The 15,426-nt window shown below is 38.8% G+C and overlaps 1 protein-coding gene across 1 annotated transcript; it reads right to left on the minus strand.

The window, feature by feature from the left end:
- Window positions 1-1,101: 1,101 nt before the first annotated feature.
- On the minus strand, window positions 1,102-8,866 carry LOC131960315 (arg8-vasotocin receptor-like). Its single transcript, XM_059325489.1, has 2 exons — window positions 7,762-8,866; window positions 1,102-3,418 (listed from the first exon to the last, which is right to left on the minus strand). Exons 1-2 carry the CDS (start codon window positions 8,723-8,725, stop codon window positions 3,135-3,137), a joined length of 1,248 nt encoding a protein of 415 aa, XP_059181472.1. The 5' UTR covers window positions 8,726-8,866; the 3' UTR covers window positions 1,102-3,134.
- Between the last annotated feature and the right edge of the window lie 6,560 nt (window positions 8,867-15,426).

A 15,426-nucleotide genomic window follows, 5' to 3' on the forward strand; every position in this document is an offset into this window, starting at 1 on the left:
AGAGTGCACCTTTTGGGGCAGACAGACAGTAAATTACAGCCCCGATTTTCACACCGATTTGTCCATAAAGTATGTGAATGTGTACAGAATGTGATCATTTCCTTTTGACATATTCAATTTTAAAAATGACAATACATTTTAATATTAAAACTGAATTTGATGCATTCTGTTTTTATTCATGTTTTGCACAGCTTCCCAACTTTTGGAATTGGGGCTGTAACCTGCAACAATTTTGGTGATAGTGTATTTGTAAAAGTTATGTTTTAAACTAGGGATGCACGATATTATCGGCACGTTATCGGTATCGGACGATATTGGCTTGAAAATGAATCGGACATCAGCCAACACACCGATATAATAAAGTGATTAAATAAAGTGGAGCACATCACCTCTCTGTTGCAGATTGTTTGTAGCTCATAGAATTGTGCAGTGTAGTCTGAGCCCACCTATTTATTTATGTTCCGATTAGGGACTGAAGCTGCTTATATTTTTTGTACTTTTTGTGATTTTGTTTGCACAGTGCAGATTGAGTCGTCACAGATTGGGCTCCTGTTATAAGTTCAATTTGAATTTAAACAGCAGTCTGTCAGGTACATGTAGATTTGTTCAATTTGGGTTTAATTGCTGTACAGTTGCACTTTTCACATGTTCCCAGTGAACACAGGTTATGTTTACTTATTATGTCAATTGGGAAATTGGCCAAATTTGCCCTGATTGTGGGTATTAGTTGTGCGGGGAAAAAATATTGGTATCGGTTATTGGCTAAACTCGGGATATCAGCAAAAAATCCAATATCGTGCATCCCTATTTTAAACAAAAATGACCCAAAATTTAAGCTCCTAAAACATAAATATTAGCAGTTTTTTTGGCAATGCACTTGCTGTCTTTGGTGTTTGAACTAATGATTGGACAGAGCATTTTAATATGTAAACATTTTATAGATCAAATGATTAATCAATCATGAAAATAGCTGGCAGAATAATTAATAATGCAAATAGTCATTAGTTGAAGCCCTAGTACCTTTTTTCAATGTGACATTTGTGTTTAAAGCACAGCTAAATGTTCTATTTTTAGACAGTCTGACATAAAACAGTAATCGTGAATATCAAACATGTTTTAGAAAGTCTTTATTTAAACGCCTGGCAATGAGTGACTGTCCAAACTGCCTACTATGCCCCATGTTTACATGTTAGTTGGTGACCTGGTGGTCATAGGAATTATGATGGAAACAAAGGAGAAAGTCAGTCAGCTGACAGAGTACAAAGAGCGACAAAGTCCGTTGGGGTGAATGGATGGCTTATAAAAACCAAGGTTAAAATAGTTTGGGATTTTTCATCAGTTCTAGTTTTAATTTCGTTGTAATTAGTTTTGTGAGTTTGCTAGTTTTAATTTGTTTTTAGTTTTTGGAAATTGCTTAGTTTTAGTTTAGTTTTTATTAGTGTTAGTTTTAGTTTTTTTTGTAATGGGGTATTTGTTGGGTGCCCGATTCAATAAGGTCACAATAAATGTTTCTTTATTTCCTTTGTCTGATCCATCTCAGCCCCAATAAGTTCATTAAGTCATAAAACCAGATAGATGAAATAGATTTCATATCAACCAAAAAGGTGTACGTATGAAAAAAGTTGACAAAGACGAAAACCAAGAACATTTTGACTATAATTTTAATTAGTTTTAGTTAGTTTTGTAACCACAAAATACAGTTTCAGTTATCGTTCTTTTAAAAACTCTCGTTTTTATTTCAGTTAAAGAAAATGTTTTGTTCAATTCTAGTTTCCGTTAACTATAATAACCTTGATACAAACACAGGACTTTGAAGCTGCAGGCCACAATAACAGTAACATACTGATTTTAACCCCAACCATGATCTTTTCATAAATCTAGCAAATATTTTTGTTGCCTAGGCATCGCCAGAATGAAAATGTCCGCAACCTTTGACTTCATGTTTGATTTCTAAGCAGCGTTCTCGAGAAGCACTGACCAAAATGTCTCTATAGACTCCATAAAACCAGTCAGAGCAACAAAACGTGTGACGTTGTGCTGAACAACACATGCAAGTTGGCGCGATGCTTGGTCCATTTTGAAGCAAGAAATAAACACTGGCTGGTCACAAACTTTGTCAAGCTCCAGCTAATCAGTATTAAAACAGTTTCTGAAAACATTTGAGGTGAGGAATAAGCAACACAGTACAGAATCATGTTTTGTATTTCATCGTTGATCTGTGTAGTTTGACAGTTTTGATCTGAGTTTTATGAGTTGAGCTGGACGCCCATCATTGTATAAACCTACCCCATGAGATAAACAGCTGTGATGGGGCTGGAAATCTGTCTGAATGGGAGAGGGACCAGAGTAAATCAAGCATGAGCTCCACAGATTTGTCTTTTTTCCAGACCTCAACCAAGTATTTACATTTCACAATGTTAAACATGTGTTTAAAGCTGTGATTGTCTCACAACATTGAATGAAGCGGTCATCTTTATCTGATTCTGTTGTTTAGATACGATGAACTGTCGACACCAACTAACCCACACTGAAACAGACCCGGTCCCACTTGGTCCCATCAGTCTTCATGTCCAAATCATATTCCCAGTCAGCTCAAGAGTCCTAGTGTGTGAGAAGTGAGCTTTGTTTTACCAAGTTCTCTCACTGACTGTAATCTCAAAATCTACAGAAAACAACCCAACAGCGTCAGAGTTCATGGGTATAACGACATGTATGTTGACATATAAAAGCCAGCAGTTTCCTAAAGCGCCACAAAACGAATCTCAGTGTGGACGGACGCTCGTTTACTAAAGAAGTTAAATTACAGCAAAGGGCGCAGACGGGACCATCATGCTAATAGCTGAAGTCAAAGGGACTGGATGTGTTTTGACTCCATTAAATCTCCAACGGGGCAGACCGTTAAGAGTTATTAAAGCTCCTTTTCCATCGGCTGTGAGAAGCTAAACAAACAAACACCAATGAGTTGCCACAGAGTAAGTTTTTCCACTCTGGATCGGACCAAAGAAAACAAGCCGTAGACGAGACCGCACCCTCAGATGAGGTCATACCTTCCTCCGCTGCTACAAACCAGCAGATTCGCACCAGTTTTCCGTGTCGTCTTTGCAAACCAGACACACAGGAATTGTTCCCAGTGGTCAGGATGTGGACGGGACCTGCGGGCAGTCCTTTGGCGGCGGGTTGAGGTCTTTGAAGGGCTCTGAGAGGCGCGGGCCCTGCAGGCGGGACTGCAGCGTGGTCCGCCGGATGCTGCTGTCCGAGTCCTGGTGGCCGGACTTGTACGCCAGCGAGCGGCAGCACGGCAGACTGCTGGCGAAGTCGGACAGGAGGTGTCCGCTGAAGATCATGTAGATCCAGGGGTTGCAGCAGCTGTTGAGGCTGGCCAGCAGGGCGGACAGCGTCACCGTGGTGTTCTCAGAATCTGCAGGGAAACAAAGATGCAGATTTATGAGGCGCGCTCCGAGATGTCAACAACAAATCTGAGGTGTTTACTCTTTCTCTGGAGGGAGCTGTACTGTAGCTCTGAGTCATGAACTTCCCTGGTAAATGTTTATTCTCCCCGCCAGCTCCAGTTTGAGCCTCACGTGTAGTCAGAGGATTTACATGTTTTGGACTTTTTCTTGTTCCAAGAATTGGCAGCTAAAGAACACCTTTCTAGCTGGTATAAAGAATAAACCTTCTTATATACTGTGTAGGTTTGTAACTAGAGATAGACCGATATATCGGCCGGCCGATATTTGCGTTTTTTACTTGTATCGGCATCTGCTGATACTTGCCTGCGTTCGCCGATCAATTAGCCCATTTCACTGAGCCAACAGGCTATTTTTATTTAAGATATATTATTATTTAAATGTGCACTTTATGGAGCTTTGGTTTAACAAAAAGGTACTCCTGTTATACAGTATTTATGTTCACTTAAATAAACTCTTTTAATAAAACTACTTGTGACATGTCATATTTGACTTTGACTGAACATTTGCTCTCACTTTGCGCTAAAAATATCGGGATATATACCGTATATCGATATTCAGTCTAAATATATCGGGATATGACTTTTGGTCCATATCGCCCAGCCCTAGGTTGTAACATGGGCCAAGGAAGAAGTAATTTAATTTTGGAGCAGATTAATCTAATCACGCAGTGGATATCGAATGACTTTTTGGTTTCGTCAACGTTGCAATATGGGCCACTCACTTGGCAAAGGTCTTGGCTCTCCCAGTGCCTTCTAGTTGGCTTAGGGGAAGTTTACACTCCAATAACCACAATCAGAGTCATTATTAGAGGTAACAAACACATCTGTTAGTCCTCATCGTGAAACCCTTTTTCTGTTGTCATGATAAAAGTACAAACATTGTTTGAAGACACTAACAAGTCTGTAAACTCACCAGCATGTCCCTTTAACCTTTTAGCTCTAGCTCCATACTGCAGCAGTCTGTTTAATCATCTCCGTGTCTTTAACATTGGCCGTACGCGGAGGATTTTTCCCGGGGCAGATCAGCTCTAGTTTCACTCTGTGTCATATAAATCAAAGACTTCTTTTACAAGATTCTCATTATATAACGAGGCAGATGAGAACAGCCGGCATTCTCAGCCAGTTTATGGAGATAAATTAATCTTAATGGATAACATATGTCATCTATTGAGACTAATATTATTTATTTTATAGACGACTTCAATGAAAACATTTCTCATTCTGTTAATCTTTTGATTATTTGGGGAGTAAATATCTTATTTATTCTAAGTGAAAAGACTGCGTTTATATAATTTTGCACACTGCTTAAATTTGCTAAAAATATAAGGTAAAACTGAATAGAAAAGCTATTAAAATGATATACATCTACTTATAAGTTGGTCTTTGCTTTTCAAAATATCTTGTGTTCTTTGTCAGTTCAACTGAGTGTATTTCTTTGTTGTTGGTGAAAAAAAACGACCTAAAAATGAAATAATCCACCTTTAATTACAAAAACCTTCTATGACTGTTGTGGAACTGAAGTGTAATAACTAGAGAGGAGCGAGATGCTGTAATGAACTCACTCTTTTGTGTATTTTGAGTCAGAAAAAAATAAAAATTATCAAGTTAAATGATTTTGGACAAAAGACACACACAGTGGGGGTCAGTGATTGGTGGTTAGATACACACAGCTCATTCATGTTCCTGTGTGGCTTCTGGCAGTTTCAGTTTAGAGAGCCCAAACATGTTTAACCCTCTGGAGTCTCCAAAAGCTCCAAATAATCCAGACTTGTTGACTCCATCCAGACTAGAAAACAAAGCAGCGTGGAGCCCTACTGTAAATTTACCTCTAAAGTTCTGGCTGTAAACTCCATGAGGCCAGTTTCAGTTTGATGATGATATACCAAGTAAAACTGGAGACAAGCTCAAATACATTTAGTATAAAATGATAGAACTGGATGTAACCCTCTTATATGTTAGATTTGACACCTTTGTTCACATTTGAAACATTCAACATTCTTTATTGAGCATGATAGTGTTTTGAAAGTTAAAAAAAAGGATCGAAATCACATTTTATGTTGGACTAAAGGACTAAAAAAGACACAAAATGAACAAAAAAAAGACACAAATGACACAAAAAGACACAAATTGTCTAAAAAAAACCTGCAAAATGACCAAAAAAAGACACAAAATGACTAAAAAAAAAACACAAAATGACGTACAAAGACACAAAATGACGAACAAAAAGACACAAAATGACACAAAAAGACACAAAATGACTAAAAACAGACACAAAATGACCAAAAAAAGACACAAAAATACACAAAATTACCAAAATTATTATGCTAAACACACAAGACACAGATAAAATAGAGTTATTTTTGGTTCAAAATGTTGATCCAGTAAGTCAAAATAAAAAATAAATTATTATTAGATCATATAGGTGAGGTTGTGCCTAACCCTAACCCTGCCATGAATACATTTTGACAAGTAGAAACACATCAATTTAGGGCTTTAAGCAACATATCCAGTTCAGACTGTTCTCATGCCAACAAAATAGGGATTAGAACTCCGTGTTCCCGTCGGGTTCAGAAAGCCTCTGGAGGCAGCACCTGGACCATCATGAGTCAGGAGAATTCTCTTTGGAGGCAATAATGAAATTCTTCAGGTGGGTGAGCAGCAGCAGCTCTCCTCAGGAAGGTTTTTACAGGTTTTAAGGCTGCAAAGTGAAATGTCAATGCTCACCTCCATCATATGAGATCATGCTACACTGACTGCACATGACTGATTTTTAATAAAATGCCAAATATTTTATCTTCTCCTTGGAATATTTTGTCCTCATGAATCTGAAATATTTCCACACTTGCACACCTGCTTTTAGTTTGAAAAAAAAAAGATTTTTTTAGTCGGAAACTTTGGCTATTTGGCTGCGTTAAATTTTTAGGTTCTCAAGTAATATCTTAATGACACGTGCATGCTCCCCTGAGGATGATCCTCTGTCTTTTCATCTTCCACCATCAGTAGTTCATCCTCTGGAGACATTCATATAATGACTTTTGACTGCAGTATTTCCAGGTTTTCAATGTGAAGTCCTGCACAACACGCATATCCCTGCTTTTATTTTGAAAATCTCAATGCATGAGTGCAGACTGTTTTAATTAACTTTGGTGAGGAAACATTAATTCACAGGTGGATAACTTTTTCTTCTGGTTAAAGCAAACAAAAGCAATATTCTAATAATAACAACAGTTGATAACATAGTTCATAAATGCACCTATATGATATAGATCTCTGACTTTTTCCAATTTTTCACTGAACTTCTAGCTTTGTAATAACACAATATAGATTGCATTATAAGCATTGCATATCCAGCATAATAGATTTGAGTAAATTTAGATCAATCACTTAAAAGTGACATGAAGTTTGTTGTTAAGTAATTTGATTTAAAGGCATAAACTTTGATCTTAATAGGTTACATCATAACCTGAAATATTAAGAAGTTTTGATCTGCTCAAGCAAATAAAAGCCTTTACTTCTGTCTATACATACATAAAATAAAAAGACAATCCTTAATACTTTCTCCTTTGATTCTAACTCATTGACCGGAGAGAAAAAGACATTTTCAGACCATTTCCAGTCGCTGATCTTTGCTCTTTTCTTGTGAAATACTGGCTAATTATTCCTCCTAAGGCCTTGAGGAATGTGTCAAATGAAGCTTGAATCACTAAACTGCTGACAGTTCAGATGTTCTGCATAGCTTTTATATGATATGTGTTGAAGTGTGTTGGCTTCAACACTGATTTCCCCTTGCGTAAAATAAGTGCTGCTTTATTAGAAGCCAGCATGGGAATCGTGTGAATGTGTTATGAAGGTTATTTATTTTTAGCTGGAATAACTCTGTCTAAAGCATGGGTCTCAAACTCGCGGCCCACGGGCCAACTGCGTCCCTCGTGACGATATTTTGTAGCCCCCACCTTGATATGAAAGTTTAATGTGAGTTTTATATGAATGGCACTTTACCGTGTTGTGTGTGGAAGGTCCCTTTAATTACTTTTTTTGGTAATTTTGTGTCTTTTTTAAGTGATTTAGTGTTTTTTCAGTCATTTTGTGTCTTTTTTGGTAATTTTGTCTTTTTTTAAGTAATTTAGTGTTTTTTCTGGTAATTTTGTGTCTTTTTGTCTGTCATTTTGAGTCTTTTTTTAGTAATTTTGTGTCTTTTTTTGGTCATTTTGATCCTGCCTCCAGCGGCCCCCAGGTAATTAGAGTTTGAGACCCCTGGTCTAAAGTTAGTGGAGAGGTTGCAGCTGACTCACCGTCCCAGGAGAAGGTCTTGTCCCACACTGACCACATCTGCACGGTGAAGAAAGGCGCCCAGCACACCACGTACGCCAGCACGATCACGAAAGTCATCTTCACCGTGCGTAATTTGGCGCGCGAGATGGTGCTGACGCTGCTGACGGAGCTCCTGCTCAGCATGCCGTACTTGTTGTTCTCCGCCACGGAGCCCGCGCTCTTCCTCCGGGTCTTATACTTGAGGTTCTTCCAGATGGTGCGGCAGATGAGCCCGTAGCAGAACACCAGCACGGCCACGGGCACCAGGAAGATCCCCGCCGTCATCCAGGTGATGTAGGCGCGCACCCCCCACGGCTCCATGAAGTGGCCCCAGCAGTCGTAGACGGCCGAGCCGGGGCGCACCTCGCTCAGGGAGAAGATGAAGTACTGCGGGATGCTGAGCACCAGGCTGCACGCCCACGTGGAGCCGATCATGATGTGCGCGCGCTGCGTCGGCTGCTGGAGCGTCTGCAGCGGGTGGCAGATGGCGATGTAGCGGTCCAGGGTCATCATCACCATCATGTAGGTGGAGGCGAACATGCCCAGCACCTGCAGGTGCTTCACGATGCGGCACAGGAAGTCCGGGCCGGTGAAGCGGTAGGTGATCTCCCAGCAGAGCTGCGGCAGCACCTGGAAGAAGGCCACCACCAGGTCCGCCAGGCTCAGGTGCTTCATGAACAGGTGCATGCGCGATGGTTTCCGCCGGGTCCTGTACATGGCCAGCAGCACGCTCAGGTTGCCCACCACCGCCCCGAGGAAGGCGAGGCTCAGGACGGTGATCTCCAGCTTGGCGACCTCCTCGTTGCGTCCAAACGGGTCCGTGTCGTTCCTCTTCCCGCTGCTGTTCCCGCCAGCGGCGCCGCGCTCCAGCTGCTGCGTGAAGTTGAAGCCATCGGTGCAGTTTGTGCCCGTGATGTTGCAGGAGCTCTCCCAGGGGTAGAGCATGGTGGCCGCTTCTCCTCCGGGCGCACGGAGCTACCTGCCCGGCTGCGCGCTACCGACACCACCGACAAGAGACTGTGGCTCTTAAACTCCGCGGTTACTCCAACATCTATGGATGATCCCCGGGTCGCACCTGGTACACGAAGAGAAAATGTGCAAAAAGTCAGAAGCAAAAACAAAATCCACAGTTTCTTCCACCCGTGGCGCACAGCAACTCCTGTTGGAATCCGAGCTCCACTGCTGCAGATCAGCCTCTTTTAAAGCCTCCTGCCCCCCCGAGCAGAGACCAGCCCCCCCTACACACACACTCCAAACACACACGCACATATAACGCAACCCTCCACACATATACACACACACACACACACACACTCTCTCTCTCCTCCCACCCACTTAACACACGAGATAAAGTGGAGCCTGCGCTGCTGCTGCGGACTGTGTGGACAGAAAAAAGTCCAAATAAACCCCAAACTGTTTTCCTTTTTTGATTATTATTATTATTATTATTATTATTATTATTATTATTATAATTTATTCATGGCTGTAAACGATCACGGTGGATAATTTCACCCAGAAATGAAATTAAAAGGAGAAATATCCAATGCCAAATGGAAAATATTTTTTATTTATTTTTATATTTTTATATTTTATATACATTATATATTGCAGGAAACGATGCTTTGGGGGATTTTTAAATGGTGTTGGCTATTTATTTGATTTTCTTATTTAAACAGTTATTTCTAGAAATTGTTGGCAATATGATATATTGTATGTATACTATTATTTAATAATGTTTTTGCTTTAAATATAAGCCTTTTTAGTGAACAATTCACATTGAAATGTTCTATTCTCATTCTTGCAAAAAAAAAAAATATATATATATATATATATATATATATATATATAGGATGCCATATCTGTGAATTTTTCCCCTCTAAAATCAGTCTCTGTCTCAGATATCCCATATCTTTTGGGCTCTAGAAAAAGAATAAATGCAAAAGTGATGAAAGGAAGTGGAAAACAAAAGTACATAATCTAAAAAAATTTTTAGGCTTGTGCATTTTACGATTTTATATTTCCATTTTCAATATCAAATTGCCATTTTCAACTGAATTAGCTGAATTTTTTTTTTTTTACTGCAGTTAACTTTAACTTCATTCCATCTCTGCTGCATCTTTCTGATCAATCCGTGCCGTTACTACAACTACAAGATCATTATTTTGAATGTCAGAGAAGCTTGAAGTGACTTCTTTAAATGTCGTGCTTCTCACAAACGACAATAAAAAACTATTGAATTTACAATAAATAAAGCAATAAATCCTCACATTTGAGAGGCTGGAACCATGAAACTCTCTGGGGTTTTGAATATTTCTGCATTGTCAGCCTGTTGATTAATTTACTCATTTTTCCAAACTATTGCTGCAACCACCTGGTAACAGGGGAACATTTCTCTAATAGATCTAATTAACATTTTACTAACCTTCACTGACCCCTCCTCACCTGAATATTGATTTAGCCTTCTCGTCATTCTGACCATGACATTACGTGTGTGTGTGTGTGTGTGTGTGTGTGTGTGTAGGGGGGTCTGAGTGAGTCTGTGTGGTACTAATGTGCTTATGTGGCGATAACCTGATAACCTCGGAGACTGCGTCTGTTTTCTCAGCATTGAGCGAGAAACCAAACAGAGGGAAACTCCAGCAGGCAGACACATCAAATATAATATTAAGATCACAGTTTCACAATCTCCTGAAGTTTATTCTAGTTTCTATCTTAACAAGCGCCGTAACACACGTCACCAAGTCTTCATTATAACTCATAATAACTCTCAAAAGAGGTTATTACAAGTCAAACATGTGTTTGCACATCTGATAGTTAGAAACTGGATATAATCAACTTAAAGGCCTATTTAACCCTCTGGAGTCCTTGACGAAGCAGCATGGAGCTGCTGTCAGCTTCCCTCTAAAGTTTTGGCTTTTCCACAAGTTTCCGTGTCCAATTTAGTGCGTCAACTCTTTTTCAGCAATGGTTAAAATAACCACGACCAAGGGCAACATGATTTTACTTTTTTTGCAGGGATTTTTCAGATCTTGCAGTGTGCATTTCAACATTCAACATGCAATTTTTTGTGTTTGCTGTTTTTTTGTGTGATTTTGGGCTATTTTTTTGTGTTTTTATCTGTGTTTTTTTTGTATTTTTTTGTGTTTTTTGTGATTTTTATTTGTGTGTTCTGTGTTTTTATGGTTTTTTTTTTTGTAATTTTGTGTGCGTTTTTGTTTTGTTGTTGCGTCTTTTTTGTATTTTTTTTGTGTGTTTTTTGTGTTTCAAAATGTTGATCCAGTAAGTCAAAATGACAAAATAATAATCAGGTGAGGTTGTGCTGAAGAAGATGCTACCAGCATGGTAATGGTGATCATTATTTAAGTTGCATATACAGGCAGAATGAAAAAGACAAAAAAAAAAAAAAAAAAACAGCCCCAAACTCCAAAGGGTTAAGAACTAATATTCTCTTTTGAGCCCTGCCATTTTAAGCCTATATTTGTTTACATTTTGGGAGGTTTGTACCATTAAAAGTATGCTGAATTAGCTATTTAGAGCACCTGTTTACAATACACGCATGGATGTACAGAAAACTATCAGTGGATTACTTTGATACTGAAGAAAACTGTAAAACAGGGGTCTCAAACTCAAATTACCTGGGGGCCGCTGGAGGCAGTATCAAAATGACCAAAAAAAGACACAAAATTACTAAAAAAAAAATAAAAAAAAAGACACAAAATGACAGAAAAACAACACTAAATTACTTTAAAAAAGACACAAAATGACCCAAAAAAATTACAAAATTACTTAAAAAAGAAACAAAATGACCCAAAAAAACCCACTAAATTACTTAAAGACACAAAATTACTAAAAAAAAGACACAAAATGACAGAAAAAAACTAAATTACTTAAAAAGACCAAAATGACCAAAAAAGACACACAATGACCCAAAAAATACACATAATTACTAAAAAAAAGACACAAAATTACTAGAAAGACACAAAGTTACAAAAAAAACACACACAATTACTAAAAAAAACCCACAAAATTACAAAAAAGACACAAAATTATTTCAAGAGACACAAAATTACCAAAAAAAGACACATAATTGCTATAAAAAAAGAGACAAAATTACCAAAAAAGACACAAATTTATTATATAAACGGTCCAGTAGCAGCTGCCTTTCTTTTCGTTAACGTATAACATATATCATAGAAACAAGTGAAACAAAGCTCCAGCTGGAGCAATAAAGGGACCTTCCACACTCAACACGGTAAAGAGACATTCATATAAAACTCACATTAAACTTTCATATCAAGGTGGGGGCCACAAAATATCATCACGAGGGCCGCAATTGGCCCACGGGCCGGGAGTTTGAGACCCATGCTTTAAAACCTGTTGATTCCCAGTTCTGCAGTCATGAGAAGTGTCTTTTTTTCTCTCCAATGATTTCTAAGTAGGTTTATGGACCATCTAAGCATTAATTGTGAAATTCTCTCTCTCACTAATGGGTCATTTAAGCAACACTTGACTCCCACACCAGCTCCCAACCCTGCAGCTGCTCGGCTCGCTGCCTCGTCTCAGGAGACCTTAGTCACACTGAGTGGCCTTAGTCCTCCTAACCCACAAACAGCCAGCAGACATTTGGCTCGAGCAGACGGAGGACTTTTACCAGGAGAACGGGCTTCATGTCCCTTATGAAAACAAAAGTAAAAAACATTTTAGATAACTTACTTCTTTTTTTTTTATGTAACTTCCGTGGCTGACGTCACCCTCGTAACTGCTTCACTTCCGGCTTTTCCATTCATTAATTTACTTTTTAAACTGTCTTTTATAACGCTAACCAGGACGTTTTTTGCCCTAAACCTAACTCAGTGGGTTTTTTAGCCTAAATCATGGGTGTCAAACTCGCGGTCCGCGGGCCAATTGCGGTCCTCGTGACGATATTTTGTGACCCCCACCTTGATATGCAAGTTTAATGTGAGTTTTATATGAATGGCACTTTACCGTGTTGTGTGTGGAAGGTCCCTTTATTGCGCAAGCTGGAGCTTTGTTTCACTTGTTTCTATGACGACGTTAACAAAAAGAAAGGCAGCTGCTACCGGAGCGTTAATTATCTGTCTTTTTAAAATAATTTTGTGTCTTTTTTTGTAATTTTGTGTCTTTTTTGTAATTTTGTGTCTTTTTTTTGTAATTTTGTGTCTTTTTTGGTAATTTTGTGTCTTTTTCTAATAATTTTGTGTCTTTTTTTGGTAATTTTGTGTCTTTTTCTAATAATTTTGTGTCTTTTTTTGGTAATTTTGTGTCTTTTTCTAATAATTTTGTGTCTTTTTTTGGTAATTTTGTGTCTTTTTCTAATAATTTTGTGTCTTTTTTGTAATTTTTGTGTCCTTTTTTTTGGTCATTTTGTGTCTTTTTTAAGTAACTTAGTTTTTTTCTGTCATTTTGTGTATTTTTTTTTACTAATTTTGTGTCTTTTTTTGTAATCTTGATACTGCCTCCAGCGGCCCCCAGGTAATTTGAGTTTGAGACCCCTGTTGTACACTATGACACTTAGTAATACTCACACTTGTTTCTAAATGCTTTCTGCACTCAGTCGCTAAGTGTCATGGACAGTAGTGGTGGTTAAAAGCTTCACGAGACCTTGAGTCGTCCTCGGCTGGCAGAATTATATCTTCCCACAGTCCTCCGACACCGGAGCAAAGCACATGATGATTTCTTGCTCTTGCTGCCCTACAAGGCCACAACTTAGTATCTTAATGTTCAATCTATATGCAAGAAGTGGGGAGAGGGATTTGGAAGTCACAGAGGCCGACTGTGTTTTTCATGTCAAGTAGTCGTGCAGAGGCAGAGCAAGCTGCTGATGCAGACCATTACATAATGTGTTGTGGTTAAACAATGGTGGGTAATGGTCGAGGCTGTCAGTAATTTTAGATTAATAGTGCTGTGATTATGAAACCTGTCGAAGTCACAAAATAATGATTATTAACGATGCATAACCCAGGCCGGTGTGCTCACTGATAACAACTGGGACACTGGTACACATGAGATACAGGTACTAAATCACCAGCATGCGTCGCTTTCTGTTCTGTAAAGAGTTACGTCACCCAAATAACAAAAATACATATTTTTTAGTGCTTGATTTGGCTCAATTCCACATAAAACAACATGCACACATATTCAAATATTTACCTAAAAGACACTCAATCAAACTCACCAGCCTGGTGTCACCAAATGACATTTAATTAACACAGCAATGCTTTTTTTCAAATTATTTTCACGTGTCATGTCATGCTGCGTCATTATAAATTGCTCCTGTTGACGGTCAAACTAACACAGGACTGTTTGTGTCATGTAACGTTGACTACCTAACTCACGTATATAAGTTAAAAAAAAAATAATTAGCAAAATAAAGAAACAGATAAACAATGACATTTTCTCACTTGTGGTGCTGAGTCACGTGACGTGTGGTCATTGCCTTGCCCCCCTTTAGACGGTCAGATCGCTGTCACAGAGGTCAGGTCATGTCAAGTGACAGACACGTAATGTTTTGATAAATCTAGCAAGATGAAACGGCCGTCAAAGCTCTCCGGTGCGCAGCATCAAAAGAGAAAAAAAAGAGGAGGAGAAGTCCCAATCTTATTTAAATGCCTTTTTGTGTGAAGACATTTCATTTGTATTAGCTTGCTAGCTAGGTTGAAATAAAGCAATGCTAGCTTAACACAGTTAAGCACATTTTTCGTGGGGTTTGCACTTTCATTGTCTCTCTTGTCTCTAACTCTGTTAGTGTCTCCAGCTGTGCTTCTTTGCGAATTGACTTGTAAGTTAATAATTATATAGACAGACAGTTGTATCATATAGCCTGGTTGGCACCATGGGCAAACAAAAACAGGAGTTCCCCCCTCCATGAAACAGCAAGTGGAGCTATTCAACACCAATGGATATCGCCTAGGGCACCAAATGGGCTAGAGCCGGCCCTGCATTAAATGACGCTTGAAAAGCTGAAAATGTGTAGCTGTGACGAGCAAAATGTCCTTAAAAGTGGGGAGCTGTTGCTACACATTCCCATTAGATCACATCCAGCATGCACATGTTGACAGAAAATATGCAAATTATACAAAATAAACAAAGGTATAAATTAAATGTAATCGTTTGACAGCATTAAAAACACTGTAATTAATGAGCATATTCCTTAAAAGACTAAACCTACATTTAAATCGGGTGCAAAAGTGAACTTTTAAAAACTACTCTGAGCTTTTCTGTTTCAGGGACAACCTTGAGTTTTCATCTACTTCTGGGATATTCCCTTTTTTTTTTTTTTTAAGTTATCCTGGACTTCTCAGCACATTTTCCAGGTGAATCATTGGTATTGATCTGCAACACTATCAGGACTCACAGCTGTGGTCATTTCCTGCAGCAAGACTGTAAATAAATCCCATTTATTGCCCCTTTGAGTTAAGTTCTCAATGTACTTTAATTAACTATACATTATCCCACTCAGTCTGCTGTGCTTCTCTATTATCTCCCCGGGTGCTGTTTGGACAGTTCAATTCCTCAGTAATTTAACACTGAGTCAACACGAGTCCTTGGGGCAAAATCTAAGTAGCCACAGAGTGTGAATAAAGAGGAAATAGAGCAGTGAGAGTGGGAACGGATATGAACTGAGC

Source organism: Centropristis striata, chromosome 22 (assembly GCF_030273125.1).
Source record: "Centropristis striata isolate RG_2023a ecotype Rhode Island chromosome 22, C.striata_1.0, whole genome shotgun sequence".
Lineage (NCBI taxonomy): Eukaryota > Metazoa > Chordata > Actinopteri > Perciformes > Serranidae > Centropristis > Centropristis striata.

Excerpts from the sequence above, each read along its gene's own strand:
- LOC131960315 (XM_059325489.1), bottom strand. The coding sequence starts at position 8,725 with ATGCTCTACCCCTGGGAGAGCTCCTGCAACATCACGGGCACAAACTGC. Across the intron at positions 3,419-7,761 it reads CAAGACCTTCTCCTGGGACG|ATTCTGAGAACACCACGGTG; the intron begins GTGAGTCAGCTG and ends GTTTCCCTGCAG.